The 24,848-nt window shown below is 53.1% G+C and overlaps 1 protein-coding gene across 3 annotated transcripts in view; it reads left to right on the top strand.

The window, feature by feature from the left end:
* GLB1L (galactosidase beta 1 like) overlaps window positions 1-23,867 on the top strand; it is a 415,681-nt gene extending 391,814 nt beyond the window's left edge. For all 3 annotated transcript variants that reach the window (XM_086954375.1, XM_086954374.1, XM_086954377.1), the window contains exon 17: window positions 22,446-23,867. In XM_086954375.1, coding sequence (XP_086810501.1) covers window positions 22,446-22,670 — 225 coding nt within the window. In that variant the 3' untranslated portion in view covers window positions 22,671-23,867. The remainder of the gene's footprint in view (window positions 1-22,445) is intronic.
* The last annotated feature ends 981 nt before the right edge of the window (window positions 23,868-24,848 follow it).

The following is a 24,848-nucleotide window of genomic DNA, read 5'->3' as shown; positions in this document are numbered from 1 at the left end:
CCTGAACATGGTTGGGTGGGCGACAGGCACTCTGCCTAGTTGGGGTGTGGATAGTTTCGAATCCGCTGGCAGGGAAGCAGGGAGGGGGGAAGGATTGGGGGGTGGGGAGGGTTGGGTTTGTTTTGTTGATGTTTTATTGTTTCTTTGTCTTTTTTGCAGAGTCCTTTCCAGTCACGCTTACCTACGTATTCAGGGTCCATTAATGGGGGGTTGGCCACCTTGGGTGCTATTTGGTCCCCTAGCTGTCCACAGACCTCTTGCTCCTATGCCTTGTGCGGTCCCGACGACCCGGAGGCCCAGGCGGCCTTTCTCCCACTTCTCCGTCCTCATATTCCACCTGTTTCCACCACCATGACACAGTCCCTCACTAGAACTCTCACGGTCCTGTCATGGAATGTTAATGTCTTAGGGCACAGGATCAAGAGAGGCATAGTCCTTCAATTCCTAAGGCGCCACTCCCCCTACATAGTTCTGTTGCAGGAGATGCACTCAGGGGGTAACACCTGTCAAGCTCTCCAGAGAGGGGGTTACAAACTATTGGTCCATGCGGGGTTCACCTCTGGGTCTCGCGGCACTGGAATTTTGGTTAGGAAAAGCCTCGCACTTACTCACTCACAGCTCTGGGCTGACCCTCTGGGTAGATTTGCCTTGGTGGAAGCAGCATGGGAAGGGCGTCCCCTGAACATAATTTCTGCTTACCTTCCACCGACGTTAGTCCGGGACTCTCTTAAAGAATTGGGCGCTCTTTTGTTGGGCCTCCCCACGGGGACACTCCTGATCGGAGGGGACTTAAATGCCACTATGTGTGACGACCTGGACCGTAAACCCAGGCGCAGTTCCCACCGGCTGAGCTTGGACTTATCTGACTTTGCACACGCTATGGGACTGGCGGACATCTGGCGCCATCACTATCCGGACACGCCGTATTTCACGCACTACTCAAACGCACTTAACAGTATGTCCCGCATTGATTATTTATTTTGACCTGTCACGGATATTGGATGTTTCATCCGTCCGAAAGGTCTTCCGCGGGGCATATCCAACCATTTACCCCTTAGTGTGGACTTAACCTAGCATCGCCAATATATGCGTGGTCCCATAGTCATTAACCCCTGGCTTATGCAGATTTCATATATCAAGGACGCCCTGATTGAACGTACTGCATTTTATTTCGCTGAAAGTGTCGGCTCTGTCAAATCAGCGGTCACGCTCTGGAAGGCGTACCTGGCGGTGGTGAAGGGTGAAGCTCTAGCACCTAAGATGGGATACCTGCGGAAACGTGATGAGCAGATTCTTCAGGCTGAATCCAACCTCATCCGCCTCGAGGCGACCCATAACGCAGCCCCCTCGGACGACACTGCTCGCCGGCTTCATACCCAACAATTGGCCTACAAAGCGCTAGCGCAGGAAAAGGCACAGGCGCGTCATCGGGTGTATGAGTTTGGAGAAAGCACGGGCAAAATGCTTGCGCGGCTGGAATGACGTGAACAGGGGTCCCGATGGGTGTCGTCCATAACTAGGCCAGATGGGTCCTCGGTTATAGATCCACGAGACATCGCGGAGGCTTTCGCGGACCATCTGGAGTGCGTTTATACTGCTGGCACAGTTTATACGCCGGAGGAATCCAGACAACTTTTGGATGAGATGCGCCTTCCGGTTGTCTCGGACGTTGATAGAGAGGCCTTGGACACTGACATCACAGCAGATGAGCTCACGGCGGCTCTCTTTGCTGTTAACTCCGGCAAGGCAATGGGCTCCGATGGGGTCCCCATCGAATTTCTGAAGGGCTTGGTCCCGGTAATCGTTCCCCATCTTCAGAGCATGTTTACGGAAAGTCCTGACAATGGTATTCTCCCACTTTATCAAAGACTAGCCTCCATCGCGGTCATTCTCAAGCCTAATAAGCCACCCGCCGACTGCAGCTCGTACAGGCCGATCTCCCTTATTAGCGCAGAGGCAAAAGTCCTGGCTAAACTATTGGCGAATCGCCTTCGGTTGGTGCTTCCCTCTCTAATACATGACGACCAGTCCAGTTTTCTCCCGGGTCGCAACACTGCGTTGAACCTACGAAGAGTTCATAATGTCATGAGTCGTCAATCAGCGCGGGGCGTGGCTTGGGCGCCGATGGCGATGGTCGCCTGAGAGCTCGGCTCCGGGATTGAGCCCGGAATTATCCTGTAAATCGGAGGCTGCGGGGCACCCCAAACCCCGCATTCTGCTGAGCGGACCGACGGAGACCTGCCGGGGCCCCTGGTGGGGCTCGGACGAGAGTTGATCCGGAGTGAAACCGAAGTTTGCGGAGTTGCGGAGTGCGACCCAACATGGCGCCCGGACTTCTTTGTCCCCCTGGTCGGACCCATTGACTCGGAGGAGCGTCGCGAGCAGCGACTTGCGCCCGGCTTTGCCATCCCCGGCTGCTCTGTGCACTAGATATCAATTGGATCGGACTTTTTACAACGAGTATGCACTCGGCTGGGTGACTGGGCAGATGCCCACGGTATAGGGGACCCCGGGAGCGGACGCCCTGTGATCCAGGCGGTGGCCCAACTCACGGCACCGCACCTAGCTACGTTTTCCTGGCCAGTCCACTTCCATGGGAGGCGCGACACTTTGGCGCCACAAGTCGTCCGGTGGAGTGGGTGACCCTCACCCCGGGTCTCTAGCGGCTGAGCGGGCCTGCCCGACTCGGCGGCGGTTGTCTCCGCCCCCTCATCGGTGCCCTCGGACGCCGTGGCGGTGGCGTGAGCCGAAGCGGAGAAGTCTCCACAGGCCCTGGAGAAGGAGGTCTCCCGTACTTGATTTGAAGACCAGTAACCGGGAGGGTCGTGGTCGGCATCGGCACCCGGAGACGCCTACTCCGGGACCTTCACGGAGTGCCCCTGGTGACATGGGGAAACCTAGAGGAACCAAGGGGACTACCCCGACTGCCTCGGACTCGGAAGCCCAGGACAAAGAGGAACATGGGGACCCAAAGAGTTCTGATGGCGCACCGATGCAACAACAGTTCGACCGCGTCCTGGAGGCGATAGCGACCACGAGATCGGCCCTCCAACAGGACATTGCCCAGGTGGCGACGAGCCTAGGCCTCCTCAGAGCGGACCACGGTAAATTGTCAGACCGGGTCAAGGAAGTGGAGAGCTCGGTGAAAACCTTGGAGCCGGCGCAGCGAACCTTGGCTGCAACGATGAAGGATGCCTTATCCCGAATTGCGACCCTGGAGCAGAGGGCGGAGGATGCGGAAGGCCGCAACAGAAGTAACAACATCCGTGTAGTGGGCCTCCCGGAAAAGATCGAGGATGGCGACATGGTGACATACTTGGAGACCTGGCTCCGTGACACGGTGGCCCCGGAGGGGCTATCCTCCTTCTACACTCTGGAGCGTGCCCACAGAGTCCCGGCGCGGCCACCGCAACAAGGACGCGCCCCGAGACCGGTGGTGGCGCGGTTATTGCACTTTCGGGACAGGGACTTAATCCTTAATGCCGCCAGGCATAATGGTCCATTCAAGGTGGCGAACAGTCAGGTGAACATCTTCCCGGATTACACCTACGAGACTCAACGCAAGCGGTTCTCCTTCCTGGCGGTCAAGCGCGAGCCCAGGAGCGAGGGCATCCAGTACTCGCTCCTCTATCCTGCAAGGCTCCGCATCATTGTCGATGACAAAACTCAGTTCTTCGACACCCCGGAGGATGTCTGTGCCTGGCTCGAGCTTTACAGGGCAGGGAAAGATGGCTTCGGCTCCTCGTCCCAACAGGCGGATGAGCCGGAACAGAGACGGCGGTCCAGGAGGATCAGGAATCGCCGCGGCCGCACGGGTGGGCCCTCAACTGCAGAGACTTCGTCGGAGCGGAGGGGAGTGTTGGAAGTATTGTCGGAGTTGTCTGGTGCACGGGACAAAGCCATTGAGGAGGAAGACAACCCGGGTGATGAGGAGGCACCATCGGAATCGGAGGACTCAGTGACTGACAGTGCCCATACACCGGTGATCACACCGAAATCGGTGGAGGACCTTTTGGATGGTCAAGGGTAACGGGGTGTGCTGCCTTATTTTGGGTGGGGGCCCGGCAGGGGGGAGGCGGTTGCCGTCCAGTGCTGCTGACAAAGAGGGTGGGAGGGGTGGGGTGCCCCTGTTGCTGCCCCGAGGGGGTTTTTGATACTGTTTAGGGCTTGTGTTAGTCCTGGTGGCCTGAGCGTCGAGGGCCCACTGCCTCCGCCCGGCCCGCACCTGGCCCTTAAGGCCTTCCTACGGTGGCGACCGTAGGAGTAGTAGGGGTTATTGGGTTGAGGGAAGGCGAGGTTTGGATGGGATCTGGATGGTGCAGTTTGGGTCCTGTTCTGGGGTGGGTGGATGAGAGTTCGGTTTGTTCTTGGGTTGTTTGGTTTTGGTTGGGGAAAATGGCCGCCATCAGTGCTGGGATGGATGATATCTTTTCTCTGCGGGAGCCCGGACGGGGAAACTGTGCGAGAACAATATGGGACAATGGCTGATGTTGCTAACTTGAAATGTGTTACTTGGAACGTAAGGGGGCTTCATACTATGTCCAGGCGCCACAAAGTCCACGCTTATTTAGTGCGTAGGGGAGTGCAAATGGCGCTGTTGCAGGAAACTCATCTGACCAGGGCGGAAGGGGTGGCGCTACAGCGTAGATGGAGGGGGCAGGTCTTTTCCACGTCGTACTCCGCGTATGCCAGAGGGGCGCTAATATGGATCAGAGCGGGGGTCCCCTTCCAAGTCACGAGAACAGTGATAGATCCAGAGGGACGTTACGTGGCCATCTCGGGCACTCTAGGAGGGAGGGACTTGAATGTTTTTATTGTGTGTACGCTCCTAATGTGGACCAGACTGCCTTCCTCTCCAGGTTATCGGGCTCGTTGGCCCACTTTTTATCCGGGCCCCTTCTGCTTGGGGGAGACTTCAACTCCGTAGTGGACGTGGATATTGACCGCTCCCATCCACCACTTCCCGATTCTCCGGTTCGTCGCACGGCTAAGGGTCGTCAGGATTGGCAGACCCGATGGGGTTTGACGGACATCTGGAGGGCGCATCACCCCGCATCTAGGGATTATTCATACTTCTCGGGCCTGCATGAGTTGCATGTCCGACTGGATGCCCTTCTTGGGTCGCCCGAACTGGTTTCGGCAGCGGTCCGATCTGAGTACTTGTCCAGAACCATTTCGGATCATAACCCACTCCTGCTGGACCTTCGTTGGTTCCCCGGGGCGCCGGCGGTGCCCACTTGGAAGCTGCGACCCGAGATTCTTGAGGACAGTGTTTTCAGAGCGGACCTGGGAGACAAGGTATTGGAATATTTTGTGTCCAACGGCGGCACCGCGAGTACACGAGCGTTAGAATGGGACGCTTTTAAGGTAGTGGTGAGGGGTTACTGTATTTCTAAGAAAGTGGGTATGAGGCGTGTTATCCTGGCTGACTTAGATGCAGCGGACCAGCAACTCCGCGAGCTTGAAATTCGCCGCCCTGGACACCCGGAATTGCAGGTACGAACGTCGGAGGCGAGGGAAAAGGTAGCGGCGGAGGTCGAACGGCTTCGCTGTTTTGATTATAAAGCATATACGGTCCGATCCATCGCAGAGGGGGACAGATCGAGCGCGCTGCTGGCATGGTTGGCCAACCCTACGCGCCAGTCCCAATTGACGACAAGTATGCGTGAGACAGACGGCACCGAGGTACACACCCAACCGGAGATTCTTAGTTGCTTCCGGCATTATTATGAACGTTTGTACCGCAGTCGCTCCGCACGAGACCCTGCCCGGCTCGATAATTATCTACGTCCACTGGAGCTCCGCGTAGTGGAGCAAGAAGTGGCGAAGGCCCTGGGGTCCGACATTGAATTGGGGGAGATCCGCGGGGCCATTAAACGGATGGCGAGAAACAAGACCCCGGGCCTGGGCGGCCTACCCGTGGAGTTTTATGCAGCTTACGCTGATCTCCTAGCCCCTCGATTGTTGGTGGTCTACAGGGAGGCGAAGAGGCTGGGGCGACTCCCGAGCTCGATGTGTGAGGCGCTGGTGGTTCCTCTCCTCAAACCGGGTCGAGACTCGTCCGACCCGGGGTCTTACCGCCCCCTATCAATGTTGACGGTGGACTATAAAATACTGAGCAGCATCTTGGCCTCGAGGCTGCTGGGACACATGAGTTCCCTAGTGCATGAAGACCAAGCTGGTTTCATCCCACGGCGAAACACGACTATGAATATTCGCAGGCTGTTCCGTTTGCTGGGGGAACCATTTGTGGATGCCCCGTCCCCGGTCGTCTTGTCGGTAGACCTAGAGAAGGCTTTTGATAGCCTGGAGTGGGACTACCTCTGTACGGTGCTGCGGAGATTCGGCCTCGGGGAGGGCTTTGTCAGGTGGACCGCGGTTCTCTATGCCTCTGCATCAGCCAGGGTCCGGGCGGGCCCACTGATTTCCTCACAGTATCCGGTAGAACGAGGCACGCGGCAAGGGTGTTCACTGTCCCCACTTCTCTTTGCGCTAGCGGTGGAGCCACTCGCGCTGCACCTTCGGTCGGGAGCCCACTATACGGGCTTGTGGACGCCTGCGGGCCCGCATTATGTTTCGCTGTATGCGGACGACCTGTTGCTCTTCCTAGAGGACCCGCTCGACGCTTTACGTGGAGCGGCGGTGGCGCTCACAGAGTTTGGGGAGGTTTCGGGCCTCCGAGTGAACTGGTCCAAGACCTGTCTCTTTCCGGTACGCAAAGGTACTCCCGCCCCTACCCTAACTAGGGAGATTCGATGGGAACCTGACTGCTTTAAGTACCTTGGGGTGTTCGTCTATCACGATCAACCCGACCTCCTGGATGGGAACATTGCCCGCAGCACTCGAGCACTTCGAGGCTGCATGGACTTTTGGGCCACGCTGCCGCTTTCGGTGGCGGGACGGATCGCCCTGCTTAAAATGGTGGCGCTTCCCCGGCTATTATATTACTTTCGGACTCTACCGATCTGGGTTCCACCGGCCACGTTTCGACTGTTACGCTCTATGGTGGTCGGATTCCTCTGGGGGTCGGGCCGCCGGCGGGTAGCCCTCAAAACCCTGATGAGGCCGAAAGACGAGGGGGGGCTCGCGGTGCCGGACTTTGAAAAGTATTATCTGGCTGCGCAGCTCCAGACCTTCACCCAGGAGATCGCCAGGGAATTCCGGGGCCCGGAAGACAGGAGGGGAACGGGCATGGCCAGGCATGTTCTCTCCTTTATAGTGCTGCGACAACGTTTGGCCCTGCGGGATTTGTCGATGGAGGAGCGGACTATCCGCCTGTGTTGGAATCGGGCTCACGCCCGAGGCCAACTGAGAACACCATATGCACCTGAAATACCGTTGGGGATGCTGACGGCCCTCCCCCATGGAGGGGATTGGTCACGTTTGGCGGCCTGGGAGGATGCCGGCTTACAGCTGGTTGGGGATCTGTACGAGGACGGAGCACTCTTGTCCTTCCAGGATCTTATCGACCGATTCGAGATCCCCCGTGGTGATTTTCTGCTGCACTCGGCCATTGTCCGAGCAATCCAGGCACACTGGAAGAGCGGACAGGAGGAACCCCCCTTATCTCAGGTGTGCCAGTACGTGATGATGGCTGCGGGCACGGTGAAGGCGGTCACTTGCCTTTACGGCAGGTTGATTAACGAAGGGTTGGCTCCCCTTACCACTCTGAGAAACCGCTGGGAGGAGGACATTGGCAGGGAGATCCCGGAGACGACCTGGGCCCAGTTGGTGAGACGAGCCTGGAAGGGCACACGTAACGCCCGTTTCCAGCTGGTCCACTATTACGTTCTCCACAGAGCGTACCTGACCCCAGTGAAAATTAGGCGGTATTTTGCCACGAATTCGGCGGAATGCCCTAGGTGCCCAGCTCAGGAGGCGGATCTCCTACATATGCTATGGGCCTGTCCGGGATTGTCATCTTACTGGCAGGAAGTAGAGAAGACCCTGGAGGAGGTAACGGGGAGATCCTTATCATTTGATGCGGCGGTGGGGCTCCTGCACTGGTTCCCCCATACCCCCAGGAATAAAATTTCTAGTAAATTTATCGACCTAGGGCTCCTCCTTGCTAAACGAGAGGTGACCAGGAACTGGAAGGCACGAGTTGGTCCGACAGGCAGCAGATGGCACAGTGAGCTTTTGAAGTGGGCGGCGGGGGAGAGCGCGCTGAGATATCAACTAGCTTGGAGGCAGCGTAATGAGAAGGCGCAGGAGGCCGCGTTGGAGTGGGAAATGTTAGTGCAGGCCCTCAGGGATTATTGTGCCCCCAGCGACTCTGAAGATGAAGAAGCGACTCGCCCTGAGTCCCGGTAAACGTTTGCACTGTTAGTCCTATTGCTTTCCCCGTGGGTCCCATGGCAGATCCTGTGGCGGTAGCTCCCAGGCGCTGGTGGCGGGGGTGGGTGGGGTTTCTTTTGGTTAGTAGTATTTTGAGGGTGGGGGTTTTCTTTTGGGTTTCTAGGCTTGTTTGGAAAAGCAGATGACGGACAGCGGATCATCCGGACCAGCTCAAGCATCCTGCTGAGCCCCCATTGCATCTCGCCGCCCGACCCCAGGGCTGTGGGCCGGATGGCTGTGTACGAAACTTACGGTGGGGGGCCAGAGGGTTATACTATGTTGATATTGCTCGTGATACAATGCTGGTCGATATTGTAACGATTTACTAATTCCTGCAATAAAAATATATTTAAAAAAAAAAAAAAAATGAGTCGTCAATCAATTATACAACAGGACGCGGCCATCTTGTCCCTCGATGCCACAATGGCATTCAACTCGATTGAATGGCCCTATCTCTTAGAGGTCCTGATCCGTTTTGGTTTCGGACCCCATTTCATTGGTTGGGTGCGACTCCTCTATACAGACCTCTGGGGCCAAGTGCGGGTCAACAACCACACGTCTCGGCGGTTTCCCCTCCACAGGGGAACCAGACAGGGATGCCCCTTGTCTCTGCTGTTGTTCGCCCTCACCCTTGAATCTCTAGCCCACTGGGTCCATACTGACATCTCCATCAGAGGCCTCTCCTGGACTGAAGACATAACGGACAAAATTTCTCTATATGCTGACGGCATCCTGATATATGTGTCTACCTCCTGATCCTCTGTAAACAGCTTATTCCATGTTCTAACCAATTTTGGGAAATACTCGGGGTATTCGATTAATTGGACCAAATCCACGCTATACATGCTCCATGGCCCCGCCCCGCCAACCCCGGGGGTTTTCCATTGCAGTGGCCACTGAGGGCTTTCAATACCTCGGTGTCCATATCACGCCCGACCCTAAAGTATTCTATGATCGCAACCTGTTGGGTCCTTTACATAGACTCAACAGTGACGTTTCCCACTGGCGGTCCCTCCCGCTCTCCCTCCCAGGCAGAGCGGCATTGTTCAAAATGCTAGTGCTCCTGCGCTTCCTATATGTTTTGCAGAACTGCCCCTTCCTAGTAACAGACTCCTACTTCCGCACTGTGGAGAGTGAGCTACGTCTCTTGTTGTGGGACGGTGGGGCTGCCCGTATTGCCCTTTGTAGACTTTTTCAGGGTTGGTATGATGGAGGCAAGCTGGAGGACGACGTGACTGCATGGTGCAAACTCCCGCTTTCCCTTATTGGGCGGATAGCCATTATGAAGATGGTCGTGCCCCCCAGATTCCTGTTCCTATTCACGTCCATCCCGATGGTGCTCCCCAAAACATTCTTCCAAAGACTACAACAAGAGCTGACTAGGCTAGCATGGGCGGGCGGACAACCAAGGGCGAAATGGTCGCTCCTTACACTACCATACAGCATGGGAGGCCTAGGAGGTCCAGACCTAGAACTATACTATAGGGTGGCACAGGCGGCGCACCTCCATACTTGGGTGCACGGACACAAAGACATACCACATGTAAAGATGGAGACCTTGTTCGCTGGTCCGCTTGCCCTCCCACTCACGATATTTGAAACCACCGATATTACTGCTGCACGGGAGTCCTAGATACACTTGCAGCTATGAACCGTGCGTGGAGTAACCTCCTGCAGAGAGTTGGCTCCCCCCACTGCGCGAGAAGGGCACGCTAGAAGCTATGCGGACACTTGGTATCGAGACCACAGGAGACCTGTTTGAGGACGGGGTGGTAAAAACTTGGGAGCAGGCACGAGCTGACCGGGAAGACCCTTCTCTGCTGACGAGATTCCACTATTTCAGAGTACGTCATGCCAGTTTAGAACTACTGGAGGGAGACTTGGCAGAGCCGCCAAAGGTAAAGGAACTCACGTATGTCATTAAGGCCACAACCTCACAGAAATTACTGACTCACCTTTACACTCTATCACAATCACATAGGGAAAACACATACACTAAGGCGAGACTAGCCTGGCAAGTAGATTTACAAATGACACTGGACGATGACACTTGGACATACTGCTGCTCTAACACCCGAAGAATCTCCCTAAACGGACGACACAGGCTGGTCCACTTCAAATTTCTCAACTAGATATATTATACTCCGGCCAGACTCTTTAGATATGGCCTTAGACCCACTGCGGAGTGTGAGGTGTCATTCGCCTAACGCTGATTTCCTACACCTGGCATGGACTTGCCCAGGAATAAGTGATTTTTGGGTCAAAATCTTTGCAGAACTGAGTAATATCACTAAGATTGTAATTTCCCCTGACCCGGCAATGGCCCTGATAGGGTATACCAAGAAGTTGCCGAAAGCAGTCCGCAGACTAGTTGACATGGGGCTCCTGATCGCGAGCAGAGTAGTGGCATGCTGTTGGATGAGGGGACCGAAGCCAACCCCTAAAAGATGGGCACATGATATGATGTACTGCAGCACACAATCCGAGATCTATAGCGAACTCTTACCCCCCTCCAGCAGACCTAAGAACTTTTGGGGGCTTTACCAAACCTATTTGACGGCTAACGCAGACAAAGACATGGATACAGAGCCACAGGAGTCCCAGGGGGAGAGTGCGTAATACCTGATTCATGCGGGATGTCAAGTGTTTTTTCCAGAGTCTTGGGCCTGGTCATGGAACAGGAAAAGTTAGCCTCCTTGCGATTTCAGATTAGAACGGGTAAATGTAACTGTGGTCTTACAACGCCGCCTGCCCTATTGACAGGGTTGTTGGCTAAATGGCTGTGTAACTCTTGGGAAAAAACGCAGATGGGTGTTTGATACCACGCTAAACTGACAGTCCACTGGCGGGAGGTGGGTGGGGGGGTTGGAAGGTTTGTTCGAATTGGTTGTAACTTGTCTTGAAAACTTCAAAAAAAAAAAAAAAAAATGTTGGTATGATGGAGGCATAGCCTTACCCAACCTCCGCCTCTATTATTGGGCGTCGCAATTGGTGGCTGTTAACCGCTGGATTCATGGTTCGCCCCTGAATCCGGCCTTCCTCCTCGATAAATGTCAAACTGGACGGAAAGGGTATCTGGGGGCCCTGTACAGCAAACCGAATAAGAATAGGTATCTCGGACCCATAGCGCACACGGTCGCAATATGGCACAGGGCCAACAAATGTCTGGGATGGACGGATAGGATCACTAAGGTAACACCCTTGTGGTCGTCACAGCGCCTGGGATCCCTTTGCTTCCTCCAGGGGTTCGACAAGTGGGATACTATAGGGATTTCGGAAGTGGTGGACCTTCTTCATAAGGGTAAACTATTGACATTTAGTGACCTCCAGGCCAAATACTCCCTTGCACTCACAGAATCTTTCCGTTATATGCAAATCAAACACGCCATTATGGCCACCGTCCCGGACCTCACTTCCATACCTGCGACCTCCCCCCTTGAAGATAGGTTACTATCCGAACCCCTCCCTGAGAAAGCCATCTCCTACACCTATCGAAAGATCCATTTCAGTCATTGCGGACCAAGTGGGAGGTAGACCTGGGTCCCTTAGAGGAGGAGGAGTGGCGCTCAGCCCTAATGTCCCCTAGAGAATCGGCTATCTGTCATAGGTTCATACTGATCCAATTGAAGGTTTTACACAGGGCTTATATGTCCGCTATTACCTTGGCCAAAATTGGAAGACACCCTGATACACTGTGCCTGCGGGGATGTGGCCTGCCTGGCACCTTCTATCACATCCTATGGGACTGTCCGGTGGTGCAACAGTTCTGGAGTGGTGCAGTCCGAAAGATGAGTAGGTCCCTGGGTAAGCCTCTCCTAGCATCACCTAGGGAATGTGTCCTCAGCATATGGGGGGCTACTGACTTGAACAGACCTAGAACTTCAGTGGGCGGCGCTGGGTTTTCTGTTGGCTAAACGTTCCATTGCAATGAAGTGGGGCTCCCCGGGCGGGCCGTTGGTGGTGGGCTGGGTGGCTGAGATGGACCGCTGCATGATTGCTGAGAAAACTGTAAACAAAACTAGAGGCTGCCCTAGGAAGTGGGACACGAAGTGGGGACATTGGAATAGATACCGTGGCGAACTCTGTTATTCTCCTACGTCTGAACTGGCTATGTCCCGTGCTGGTCCCATAAGTCAAATTTTGGGCTGATTTATGCTTTGCTTGCTCCCTGTTTTGTCCTACAAATACTGTAACACTGGTGACTGATTTTTTGACTCTGCTTTTCTCCTCAATAAAATCTTATGTTAAAAACAAAATCACACACACCAACACTGCAAAAGCCACGGGTCCCCTCTTGATCCCATTCCCTCGGGGCTCCTTTCAGAGACAACAGTATAGAGCAGGCTCCAAGTCCACATTCCCAGACCCCACCTCCTCATACCAAAGGCAGCAACAATCATACCACAAGCAGGCAGCATGAGGGTACACCAGTCATGCCTATGGGGCAAGAACGAAAACACAAGGAGATGATGGACGGGGTGCTGACTTTTCAGACACTCACCCCAAGTCACAGATCTGGGTTGAATCCATCATCATTCTTTCGCTCACTTCGCCACTTCAGTTCAGATCAGTCTTGGCCTTGTGCCCAATGGGAACAGTCCAGCCTGAACTGCCAAGCCATGTCTTCCCTGGACTGGAAACAAGCATCCTGGGACCGGTTTCAGGGTAACACCCCTCATCAGCCAGGCTAGCTTTAATCCAGTGGCAAAGTGAGCAAGAGAACCAAGTCTGGGCATCCCCTGCCAACTTAGGGTGAGCAAAGCAAATACAAAGATTACTAGGACTTGCCTTCAGTGCTGTTCGCCCTTCGATAGTGTCAGGGGTCCAGAGGGCAGCATTGGGGGTGCAGAGATTGTCACGGTGTCTCTTTGGTACCAGGGTCACTTATTGCCTGGCAGTCTTGTAGCTTCATTGAGCTGAGCTTGTTTTTGGTTCGTATGTCTTTTGGGGCATCGCAAGCATGTTGGGGTCACTTTGTGTCTCTTGCATATTACTGGTCCAGGTCTGGGATGCAGCCATGTTTGTGGTGCCCGGGTGATGTGGCCTCCTCCTGCCCTGCTTTGGGGGGGGGGGGGCAGATTCAGAGGTTGTTAGGGCCTTCTTCTGTGCTGGTGCAGATCTTTGTAGGGTTCTCTTTCTGTTGCAATACTGCATTGATTTCTATGCTTCAAAGAGTGTTGAACCCCAAACACCACACAAGACTCCTTCAGCTGGGCATGTGACTGAGCTGGGTATGAACTGCAGAGGGTGTTAGGTCTGGCTTAACAGCACACCTGTCACCTGACGGTATGTGATCACCAGAAAAAGAGCTTTAGGAACCAGCTCTGGTGGGCTTTGGCTCCACCCACGTGTTGATTCACCTCTTTACAATATTTTGATTGGCTGAACTGGAAGGTGTGTGCTTCCTCTGAAAAGGCCTGGTTTGCCCTTCGGGAAAGCTTATCCTCAGGACAGTTGCCCGGAGTTGGTGACAGGCCATTGATCAAGGCCTGATTGGCTCATTAGGAAATGTAAAGTCAGATGACATTATCTGCTCTGTTAAGAAAAGTAACTAAACATGGCAATAGAACTGAAATATTGATTCTAAGGAGCAGATGATAAAGCCAATAGGCCTTCAAGAGTGGATTGGTATCACAGTGCTCATGCCTTTAAAGAGGTTTTATCATGAAAGGGAATGTCACTGATTATCTGATTACCCTCTGACAAGCTCTCAGAATAGATTTGTACTGTGATAAATTGTGTTAACACCTCTCGAGAGAGATGGTACATTTTTTGCCAAATATATTTTTGTGTATATTTATAGTTTTATGGCTGTGCAGCTTGTGGCTGCCTTGTGGGAATGTTTACTGGCAACACTAAGCCTGAGTAGGGAACAGTGACAAGCCTATAGAAAGGATTGTCAGGAGTATAGGCGTGATTGGTTCTTTGGGTAAAGTTTGTTCACTTGGCATAAGCCTTTGTTGATTATTATTAAAAGTTACAACAAAGGCAGAGGCCTTACTTTTTTATCGTGAAGAGCATATGTTAAAACCAACTGGCTTTCCATGGTGAATTGCTTTTACACCGTTAAAGCCGGCGTACAGGTACTTTGTTACATGGATGCTCATAGAGCACCATACCTCGCAAAAGTTGTGGGGTCGGTCCCTCCTACCGCCCCTAAATAAACCCTGGGTTTAGACACTTGTTCAGGGGTGTACTTCAGCGATTGACTCTGTGCTTTGTGAGTGACAGAATTTCGCCTTATGACCTATGTGCCTCACCTGAAATGGAGTGCTCTTCATCTCAGGCACATCCTTCTGTTTTCATTTACTTTTTTTTATACTTCTGTCTACACACCAGGCAATGCTACCTGGGAGCCCACTTTTAGCCAATTCATCTGCAGTGCACCACATCCCCCACACAGGCACTGCTTCTAGATCAGGTGGCCATCTTTGAATGGTATTGTCCTCAGTGTATCACTGTTTTATCATTCCAAGATGGCCACTAAGATGAGAAGTAATAGCAATAATCTTGGTTCAGTACAGCAATGAAACACTATGAAAAATATCATTTACAGATGACCGTCTGCTGCGATGTTAATTTTGTCCTAATTTTGTATTGCAGGCATTTGCCCCTCAGATTTAAGCTGCAGCATTTTTCATAGTTTATACTTTTATTCTTTTAATTTAGCTTGTATGATCCTGGAGAGTGTGTGATGTGTGAGTGAGTGAGTGTGTTTTATTGTGAACAGGATGGTTGAATGCAAGAGCGAGTCAGTCGGTGGAGGAATGGATGCAGGAGTGCAAGGATGAGTGAAACAATGCATATATGAGTCAAGAGTGTCTGCAGTATCCGGTATCAGCCAGACCTACTGGTATTGCCTATATTTATTTTTAATTCTTGGTTCATTTTGCTGTAGGTTTTTTTAGCCTGTGATGTGGAGGATGAGTGCATTCTGGGCTGTTGGTGCCATCTTGTAATTAACATGTTTGGTGATGATATAATCAGTGCTGTCATGTTTAGTTTAAATGCCTGTGGGTGTTCAGATGTGGTAGGATTCTTTCTGTGAATAATATAGTTTGTGCTGTGAATGATGTTCTAATATTCACTGGTGCACCTTCCTGTGTCCCCCTGGCTTCATACTGTTGTTAGTCATGCAGTGTGTTTCATTGTTCAGGTGCCTTCCTATGTCCCCCTGGTTTTAGTCTGTTGTTAAGTCAGTCAGTGTTCATGTGTCTTCCCCTGGCCCTCTGGTTTCATGTGGTTGTTATTTATCCAGTGTGTTTCCTTGTTCAGGTGCCTTCCTGTGTCCCCCTGGTTTAATCCGGTTGTTAGTCATACAGTGTGTGTCAGTGTTCATATGCCTTCCTGTGTCCCCCAGGTTTCATATTGTTGTTAGTCGTGCAGTGTGTTTCATTGTTCAGGTGCCTTCCTATGTCCCCCTGGTTTCAGTCTGTTGTTAAGTCAGTCAGTGTTCATGTGTCTTCCCCTGGCTCTCTGGTTTCATTTGGTTGTTAGTTATACAGTGTGTTTCATTGTTCAGGTGCCTTCCTGTGGCCTCCTGGTTTCATTCAGTTGCTATTTACGAATCTGTAAATGACAGATCAGAGAACCTAACCAAAGGGAAGGGCTTCCGCTAAATGTGCAAAACGCGCCAAATCAAAGAAGAGAACATTCTCTTCTTGAGTCCCCTCACTCACCAAGGGTTGCCCCTTGGTGACATGCTTCATCATTGGGGCCATCCCAGACAGCTAGTGTCTGGGGCGTGCTGCAACATGCGGAACTACGTAGGAGCATTCTTTGTGAAAAAATGTGTATTACACTGTTGGGGGGAGCGGTGATGGTGATGCTAAAAATGCCTAGCTGGTGAGCGATTAATTTATTTCTGCTCCTAGTTGGTATGGATAAAAAGGGGTTAATAGTAGGTTAGAATTGTAACTGTTATGTGTATACTATCCCTAGTATGTGGTTGTCATGTTTCGAGGTGTCCCCTAAACCTCTTCTTCAGGATCACATGGGGACCAGCCCCATGCATACCACTTAGTGAGAAAAACAATCCTATACTAAAGAAATAATATAATAAAGAACAGACGCACACCTAATGTGTGAGCACCAAAATTAAATGCATACGGTTGAAATCAGACTCGTAGTATTTCCGTTTTGGCAACACTATGCCTCATGGACTGCCAGGGTGGAGGGGCTTGTAGTAACCTTGGATCTGAAAGAAACAGGTTAGTATTCGATTCCTTACCTTAGAATATCCCCAGGCGTCAGACTGGATCCGGAAAATTTTGCGTAGCAGTACCCCTGCGCGTCGGTAGGCGTCGTCTGCGGCTCCACGTCCGTCATCGGCGTCGTTGGCAGAGGGATGATTTATTCGAAGTACTTAGACGCCGCCCTCGCACGCTGAAGTCAGTTCTTCTTTTTTCCGCGCCAGCAAGCGCAGGTCCGGAGAAAGTGGTACCCTTCAGTCACTTTTTGACTAAGCTTTTTCGATCCTTTTTGGATCTGTTTCGAGTCTACGACTCCATCGGTGCCGGTAGGGATGCCCAGGTTCAAGCCCTGTGCCGACTGCAACTGATGTCGTTTACCGACCCCCACCGCCGGTGCCTACATTGCCTGGGGCCCGACCACGATGACAAGTCGTGCCCCGACTGCCGGGGTTTGACGTCGAAGGCTAGGTGGGAACGGTCCCTGGGCAGAACGCGTCGCTGGAGGAGATAGACTCCTTCCTCATGGCCATGAGGTCGCTCTCTCCTCTGTCGGGTTCCAAAGTGCCTTCGGGCCCAGCGGACCCGACTGGGAGCCCAAGTGGGCCGGGTGCTTCAGCCCCGGGGCCGTCGGGTGCTTCGGCCCCAGCGCCGTCGGCGACTTCGGTCCCGACGCCACAAGGCCCCACTGGATCCGGTTCCGGATTCGGGTCGCCGCTGGTCGACCTTACGACCCTGCCGGCGTCGACCCCTAGGATGTCACCCCCGGCGCCGTCCTCGGACGACCACGTCCCTGGTCCAAACGTCGATCCAGATCTGGCGTCAGAGCGGCGTCGCTCGACGCCGCATTCGACGCCCGCCGAGGAGCAATTCTTCGAGGATCTGGGTCCATCCTTTATTCCTGAATATGAGGACATGGACGACGTGGGAGACTGGGGGGGCGTTTGAGGACCCCCTGGCACGTGAGTGCCAGTCATATGAAGACTGGACCCAGGAACTAGGGGAAGCCAGTGACCTGGATACCTTCCCAGACACTGGTTTTGTCTCTCCTCCTACCGTGGCTACAGAGGGGAGGCAACTTATACTGTGGTGCTGATGAGGGCAGCCAAGGCCTTGGCTCTTGAGGTCCCCGTCGCAACAGTGAGGTCCAACATCCTCACAGAGGTCCTTAAACCGCAGATAAGCTCCTGCCATTTAATGAGGCTCTCACAGACTTCCTGTTGGGACACTTGGTCCAGGCCCACTACAGGCCCTCCTGTAGATAGGAACGTCGCTAGGCGCCACCGCCCAGCTCCGGGTGACCCTAGTTTCTTGTCCACCCACCCCACCCCCGAGAGTCTGGTTATCCTGGCCTCTACCTCCCAATCCGCATTCCCGACGGCACCACCAGATCGGGAATCCAAGAGGTATGAACAGTTCGGAAAGAAGATGTTCTCCTCCCTTAGTTTGGGGTTGCGGTCAGTCAACACTGCGTGCCTCTTGGGCCTTTACACCCACTCTCTGTGGGATACGGTTGCGGCCGTGCTGCCTGAGTGCCCGGAGGGAGCCCAGGCGAAACGCGCTCAAGCCCTTGCGGAGGGAAGAGATGCAGTGCGGTACTCGCTAAGAAGAGCAATTTCCACGTCTGTGGCGGTTCGCCGCCACACCTGGCTGAGGTGCGCCAACTTTTCGGCCGATGTCCAAAACACCCTTATGGACATGCCGTTCGATGGCAGCTACCTCTTCGGTGGCAAGGCAGATCATACGCTGGAACGCTTTAAGGACTCCAGGGCTACGGCCAAGTCCTTGGGCCTGTCGGCCCGTGCTGAGCAATCTTCTGCCCAGCGCTCCTTTCGTGGCCACGGAAGGGGTCCACCCACATGTCCTGCCAGCCACGGGCCGCAGACTAACATTCAGCGCGGTGGCGGACATGGTTACCATTGCCGCCGTAACAGGGGACAACGGAGCGACCAGTCCACATCCATCCCCGCAGCATCCGCCTCAAAACCTTCCTAGTCCGAGCTTTCAGGCCCATTTGACGCCAGTGGGGGGTAAGGTTTGCCATCACCTCCTCCACTGGCACTCCATCACATCGGACAGGTGGGTGCTGCAAATCGTCCGAAGGGGCTAATCCCTCCCCTTCGAGGCGACCCCTCCAGCCATGCCACCGCAGTACCACCGCGTGTCGGGGGATCACTTGCAACTTCTGCAAGAGGAAGTTATGGCCCTCTTGGCCAAGGGGGCCATCGAGCGCGTTCCTGGGCCAGAAGTAGGGTGTGGTTGTTACTCCCACAACTTTCTGGTTCCCAAGAAGGGCAAAGGGGGCCTATGCCCCATCTTGGACCTCCGGAACATCAACGGCTTCCTCCGGAAGGAGAAGTTCAAGATGCTGACTTTGGCTCAGGTCTTAGCTGCCCTAGACCCAGGATACTGGATGGTAGCGTTGGACTTGCAGGATGCCTATTTCCACATGGCCGTCCTGCCGGCCTACCGGCGTTATCTGCGGTTCACAGTAGGCCACAAGCACTTTCAGTTTACCGTGCTCCCCTTCGGCCTTACCAGCGCCCCACGGGTGTTCACGAAAGTGATGGCGGTGGTCGCAGCTTATCTCCGCAGGTTAGGGGTTTCAGTCTTCCCCTACCTCGACGACTGGTTGTTGAAGGCGGGCTTGCCCCAGACAGTCGCCAGCCACCTCCAGACTACGGCCGACCTCCTGCACCTGCTGGGGTTCTCCATCAATGTGCCGAAGTCGCACCTGTATCCCTCTCAGAAGCTCCTCTTCATCGGAGCGGTTCTAAACTTGGCGCAGTTTCGGGTTTATCCTCCCGAACAGCGGGTTTGAGATATTCAGGCTCTGATTCTGATCTTTCAGCCTTTATCCTGAGTCTCGGTCAGGTTGACGCTGTGGCTTCTGAGGCTGAAGGCCTCTTGCATCCTTCTGGTGCATCACGCCAGGTGGGGGATGCGGGCTCTGCAGTGGGACCTGAAGTTTCAGTGGGCCCAGCATCAGGGCAACTTGTCCGACCATGTCTTGATCTCGGAGGGCACTGCAAGACAGTTGCAGTGGTGGCTCACGGACCACGATTGGGTCAGCGGCAGATCCCTCTCCCTACCCCAACCGGAGCACGTAGTTGTGATGGATGCATCCCTCCAGGGCTGGGGGGGCCACATGGGAGAGACGGAGATCAGAGGCCTCTGGTCTCCAGGGGAGTCCCGGCTCCACATTAACCTTCTGGAGCTGCGGGCGATCCGGCTTGCACTGAAGGCATTCCTCCCCTCTGTCTGGGGGAGTGTAGTGCAGGTGTTCACGGACAACACCACCACCATGTGGTACTGCAACAAACAGGGCGGGTTGGGGTCGTGGACCCTTTGCCAGGAGGCTCTGCACCTCTGGCAGTGGCTGGAACATTAGGGCATGACCCTGGTGGTTCAACACCTTGCAGGTTCCCTGAACGCCAGGGCGGACAAACTCGGCCTTCGTTGCATGATGGATTACGAATGGCGTCTGAACTCGGACGTGGCGCAAGGCCTCTTTCAGCAGTGGGGAGAGCCTTGGTTAGATCTATTCGCCACATAAGAGAACGCGTAATGTCATCAGTTCTGTGCGTTGGAATATCCAAGGCGGCACTCGCTCGGAGACGCTTTTCGTCGCGAGTGGAGTTGCGGTCTGTTGTACGCCTTTCCGCCTATACCACTTATGTCCAGAGTGCTGAAGAAGATCAGGCGCGACCGGGCCCAAGTCATGCTTGTGGCTCCGAACTGGGAACGAAGATACTGGTATCCCGAGCTACTCAGCATGTCAGTCGATCCCCCGATTCGTCTGCCTCTTCAGGAGGACCTTCTGTCGCAGCAGCAGGAGACGGTCCTCCACCCAAACCTGTCCAGTCTCCACTTACATGCGTGGAGATTCAGCGGCGGCAGTTGAGGCCATTTGACTTGCCTCCTGAAGTCTGTAATGTGATTCTGGCAGCCAGGCGTCCCTCCACAAAATCGGTATACGCCTGCAGGTTGAAAAAATGTGTGGCATGGTGCACAGCTGTGAATCCCATTTCTGCCCCTCTTTTCAGAGGTTCTCCTCTTTCTTCTTTCTCTTGCCCAGCAGGGCTCTGCTCTGGGCACTCTAAAGGGGTACCTCTCTGCCATTTCCGCCTTTTTAAGGCTCCATGATCAGCCCTCTCCTTTCAAGTCCCCGGTTTTAAATAGGTTTTTGAAGGGCATCACTTTGTTTCCTCCTGTTCCTTTCACGATGCTTCAGTGGGACTTGAACCTTGTTCTGACTTATCTGATGTACTCCCCTTCGAGCCACTTCATAACTGTCCTCTTCATCTCCTTACTCTTAAGACTGCATTCCTGATTGCCATCACCTCTGCTAGGCGAGTGAGTGAATTCCAGGCTCTTTCTTCTCAACCTCCCTTCCTTTCTGTCCATCCGGACAAAGTTGTGTTGCGGACGCGACCCTCTTTCCTGCCCAAGGTAGTCACAGCCTTCCACATCGGGCAGTCCATCACCTTGCCCACCTTCTTTCCGCCTCCGCATCCCTCGAAAGAGGAAGAGAGGCTCCACCGTCTGGACCCAAAACGTGTGCTCTCATATTATCTGGATCGCACACGCCAGTTCCGGGTGGATGACCAACTCTTTGTTGGTTACGTGGGCGCTAAGAAGGAACGGGCCGTGCACAAATGGACCATTTCTCAATGGGTCGTCTTGTGCATCAAGGCTTGTTACTCTCTGGCTAAGAAGGAGCCTCCTGTGGGGCTACATGCCCATTCCACTCGGGCCACGGCGGCTACTACTGCCCTGGGTCGGGGAGTCCCCTTGCAGGACATCTGTCAGGCAGCTATGTGGGCCTCGCGGCACACGTTCGCAAAACACTACTGCCTGGACAGCCAAGTTCGGAGAGATGGCTTTTTCGGCCGTTCCGTTCTCCAGGACTTTCTGGTGTGATCATTGGTTCGCAGACCCACCACCGGGTTGGTATTGCTGGGGTATCTATTCTAAGGTAAGGAATCTAATACTAACCTGTTTCGTTGCTCTCCCTATGGAGATCAGAATAGCGGATTCGGAGACTGCCTTTAGGAAAAGATTAAAAACTCACCTGTTTTCCCTGTAACTCCCTTCTATGCACCTGACTTCTTTTCCACAGCGCGGGGACACGCCGTGATGGCGTCACCAAGCGCTTTATAAACCCCTTTGTTGTTGTTGTTCTTTCAGATGCACAAGTTACTTACCTTCTGTAACGATATATCTGTAAGAAACAGTAGTTAGTATTAGATTCCTTACCGCCCCACCCATCCTCCCCTTTCTGCGAACCGATATCTAAGGTTAAGGTCATCCCCTTTCAGAGCCCTAGTTTTTATGGCACCAGTGTTGGTTTTTATCATGGCTCTGCGTTTCTGACGTGGAAAAGCTGTGTATAAGAACTGACTTCAGCGCGCGAGGGCGGCGTCTAAGTACTCCGACGACATCATCCCGGCGCCGCCGATGACTAACGCGGAGCCGCAGACGACGCCTACCGACGAGCAGGGGTACAGCTACGCAAAATTTTCGGGGTCCAGCCTGGGGATAGTCTAAGGTAAGGAATCTAATACTAACTACTTTTCTTACAGATATATCATTACCGAAGGTAAGTAAATTGTGCCTCAGTACACCTCCATCAATGACAGCTACTCGTACCTGGGCGAACCGCATATTCATTCAGTTGTTAGTCATACAGTGTGTGTCAGTGTTCAGCTGCCTTCCCGTGTCCCCACTGGTTTCATTCGGTTGTTAGTCATGCAGTGTGTTTCACTGATTGGATATCTTCTTGCAGGCCCTCTGACTTAATTCAGTTATGTTTATTCTGAAGATGGTGTTGTTGTGTCCCTTCGTATTGATTGCTGTGCTTTGAAGACCTCTGACCTCTGTATCCTAATCTGTTCCCCATGGTTCTCTTTCTAACAGGGCCAGGTGTGGATTAACGGATTTAACCTTGGGCGTTACTGGCCAGCCAAAGGTCCCCAGCAGACCCTCTTTGTGCCCGCTACCCTCTTGGCAGCCAGTCGCCCCAATAACATCACCCTCCTGGAGCTGATGGGTGCTCCAGCCACCCCGTGGGCTCTCTTCATCGACCGCCCCATTCTCAATGGAACTTGGACCAAGTATGAAGTGGTCATAGGGATCAACTGAGAGGAGATGGCACGTCCACATCAGAAAAAGTACCTTCACAACAAGCCCTCTATGCCCTGCCTCGAACGACAGTCACAGGACGTTGATGGTGCCAAGAGACACTAGAATGCCTTTTAAAACACACAACCGGTCTGACCACAAAGGAATAGAACCTGAGCATGGCACTGAGAGCTGGACGGTACATGCACGCCTGGCCTTCTATGCACTAGTAACCCAAACCAGATCACACACAGATGCTTTGCTATCAAACACAGGCACTACTAGTCCTCTGTGATGACCTTGGTGCTGAACCTATCATGTGCCCATGTCAGCCCATGGTATTCCAAGAGGGCTAAGTCCTGGGGACCACAAACGAAGGACCTTGGGATAAGTGAGGGATGACGTCACATGAGGATCCCCCTACTGTGCCCAGGAGCAGGACAGGAAGTGCCCGGCATCTGTGGCTGGAAAGGAGCCACCAAGCGTGTGTGATTGAGTAGGAGACCAAAAAGGTGCTGGTGGAAAGGATCACTGGTGGATCTGATCACTGGTGGGTCTACTGGAATCGACGGATGCATGGAGGACAAGGCCAGGTCCTCCCCTGAAGCATAGCATGAGTGATGCACTTTCATTTCTGATTCTGGACGTGTTGATGTTACTTGGGACAGTTTGAAGTCATTTTTTTTATGACTTAAACTTCTATAATACTAGCTCCACTCCTGTCTTTAGTCATCAACCTCAAGCAGAGGTGTAGACCCACTGAAGTCACTTTCAGGTGGGTGGACACAGACCACCGGGCGATTGTAGCCATGTTTTTGTGGCACGTCCTCCACACTTCATTACATTTTGTCGCCAGCTCTGCCCTCTTGAATTCTGGCTTCTGGAAGGGCTGTACTCACATGGCCACTACATTGACCTTCTCCGACTATTTGAAAGTTAGTATATCGCGAGAAGGTCTGCTTCGAAACAGAAGGTGGTTGGTTGACCAATATTAATGTGAAGCACCCTGGATACCCAGGGCCATCTTAGACTGACCAATGTGCCTTAGGTACCTCCTCTTCTTGAGTACTGCCAGCATATTAGTATTGTAACTTGCACCATTAGAGGGGACGTTGATTAAAAGCCCAATCAATTTCATTTAGCTTTTGTGCAGGTTATGCTTTTTATACAACATTGTTGTGGAGTCTGATTTCTGAACTTTTCAATAAAGATTTAAGTGAATAATCTAATTTCTATCGTTGTAATTTTGTAAGTGAATTAACTCATGTACCATACCCTAAATAATCTTTTAACTTATGAAATTACAGTTCTGATTTGTCACATTCCAGACACTCTGCCAGGGCTGGTACTTGCCAAGTCTGACATCACTGCCACAGTCCTTTCTGCCTCTAGGGTTTGATGTTTTCCAATGGTTCCTACTCAAGGACACTTGTCTCCTGGGGCCTGAACCCTGCCACAACCCTCTTCCTCGCTCTGGCCTACGATGCCTCTCAGACCCCCTCTCATTCCAGGAGCCTTGTTTCTCTTCACTTTCATACCGTGCGCCGCTAACACAACCTTATGAAACTACAGTAACTATTTTACCTAAATGTCTGCTTCTGAAAATAGCCAATAAAACTTGGGAGCCCAGACACTTCAGTGGACATGTGGTACATGCCAATATACTGCTGCTTCCATGTAAGCGAGCAGCTGAAAATTACCCTTAAATGTTTGTATTAATGCACAGATCCATTTGGACATTACCCTTCAGCCAGCTGAACATAACTGACTCAAATGTTTTGTTTTTTCTACATTGATACATTGATGATTCAGATTCCCTGCTCCATCAACTCCGCCACCTTCCCGGAAGACTGGAAACATGATAATATGCTGATAAAACACTCTGTCCACGCGACGGACCTCAAGAACTTCAGACCCATCTTGCTTCTCCGCATCCTGGCCAAGGTCATCGAGCAGGCTATCAATGCCCAAGTCTCCGAGTTCATTACCGCAAACCACATCCTAGACCTCTCCCAATCCGACTTCCGAAGCAACCACAGCACCAAGATCCCCCTCCTTGCCACCACAGACGACGTCCACACCCTCCTCGACAGAGGCAAAACTGCAGCCCTCATCCTCCTGCACATCCCGGCCGCCTTCGATACCGACTCTTACACCACCCTATGCATAAGACTCCACGTTGCCAGCATCCGTGACAAA

Source organism: Lissotriton vulgaris, chromosome 2_1, assembly GCF_964263255.1.
Source record: "Lissotriton vulgaris chromosome 2_1, aLisVul1.2, whole genome shotgun sequence".
Classification (NCBI taxonomy): Eukaryota; Metazoa; Chordata; class Amphibia; order Caudata; family Salamandridae; genus Lissotriton; species Lissotriton vulgaris.
Note: the sequence above shows the minus strand (reverse complement) of the source record. Positions and strands in the feature narration are given on the sequence as shown.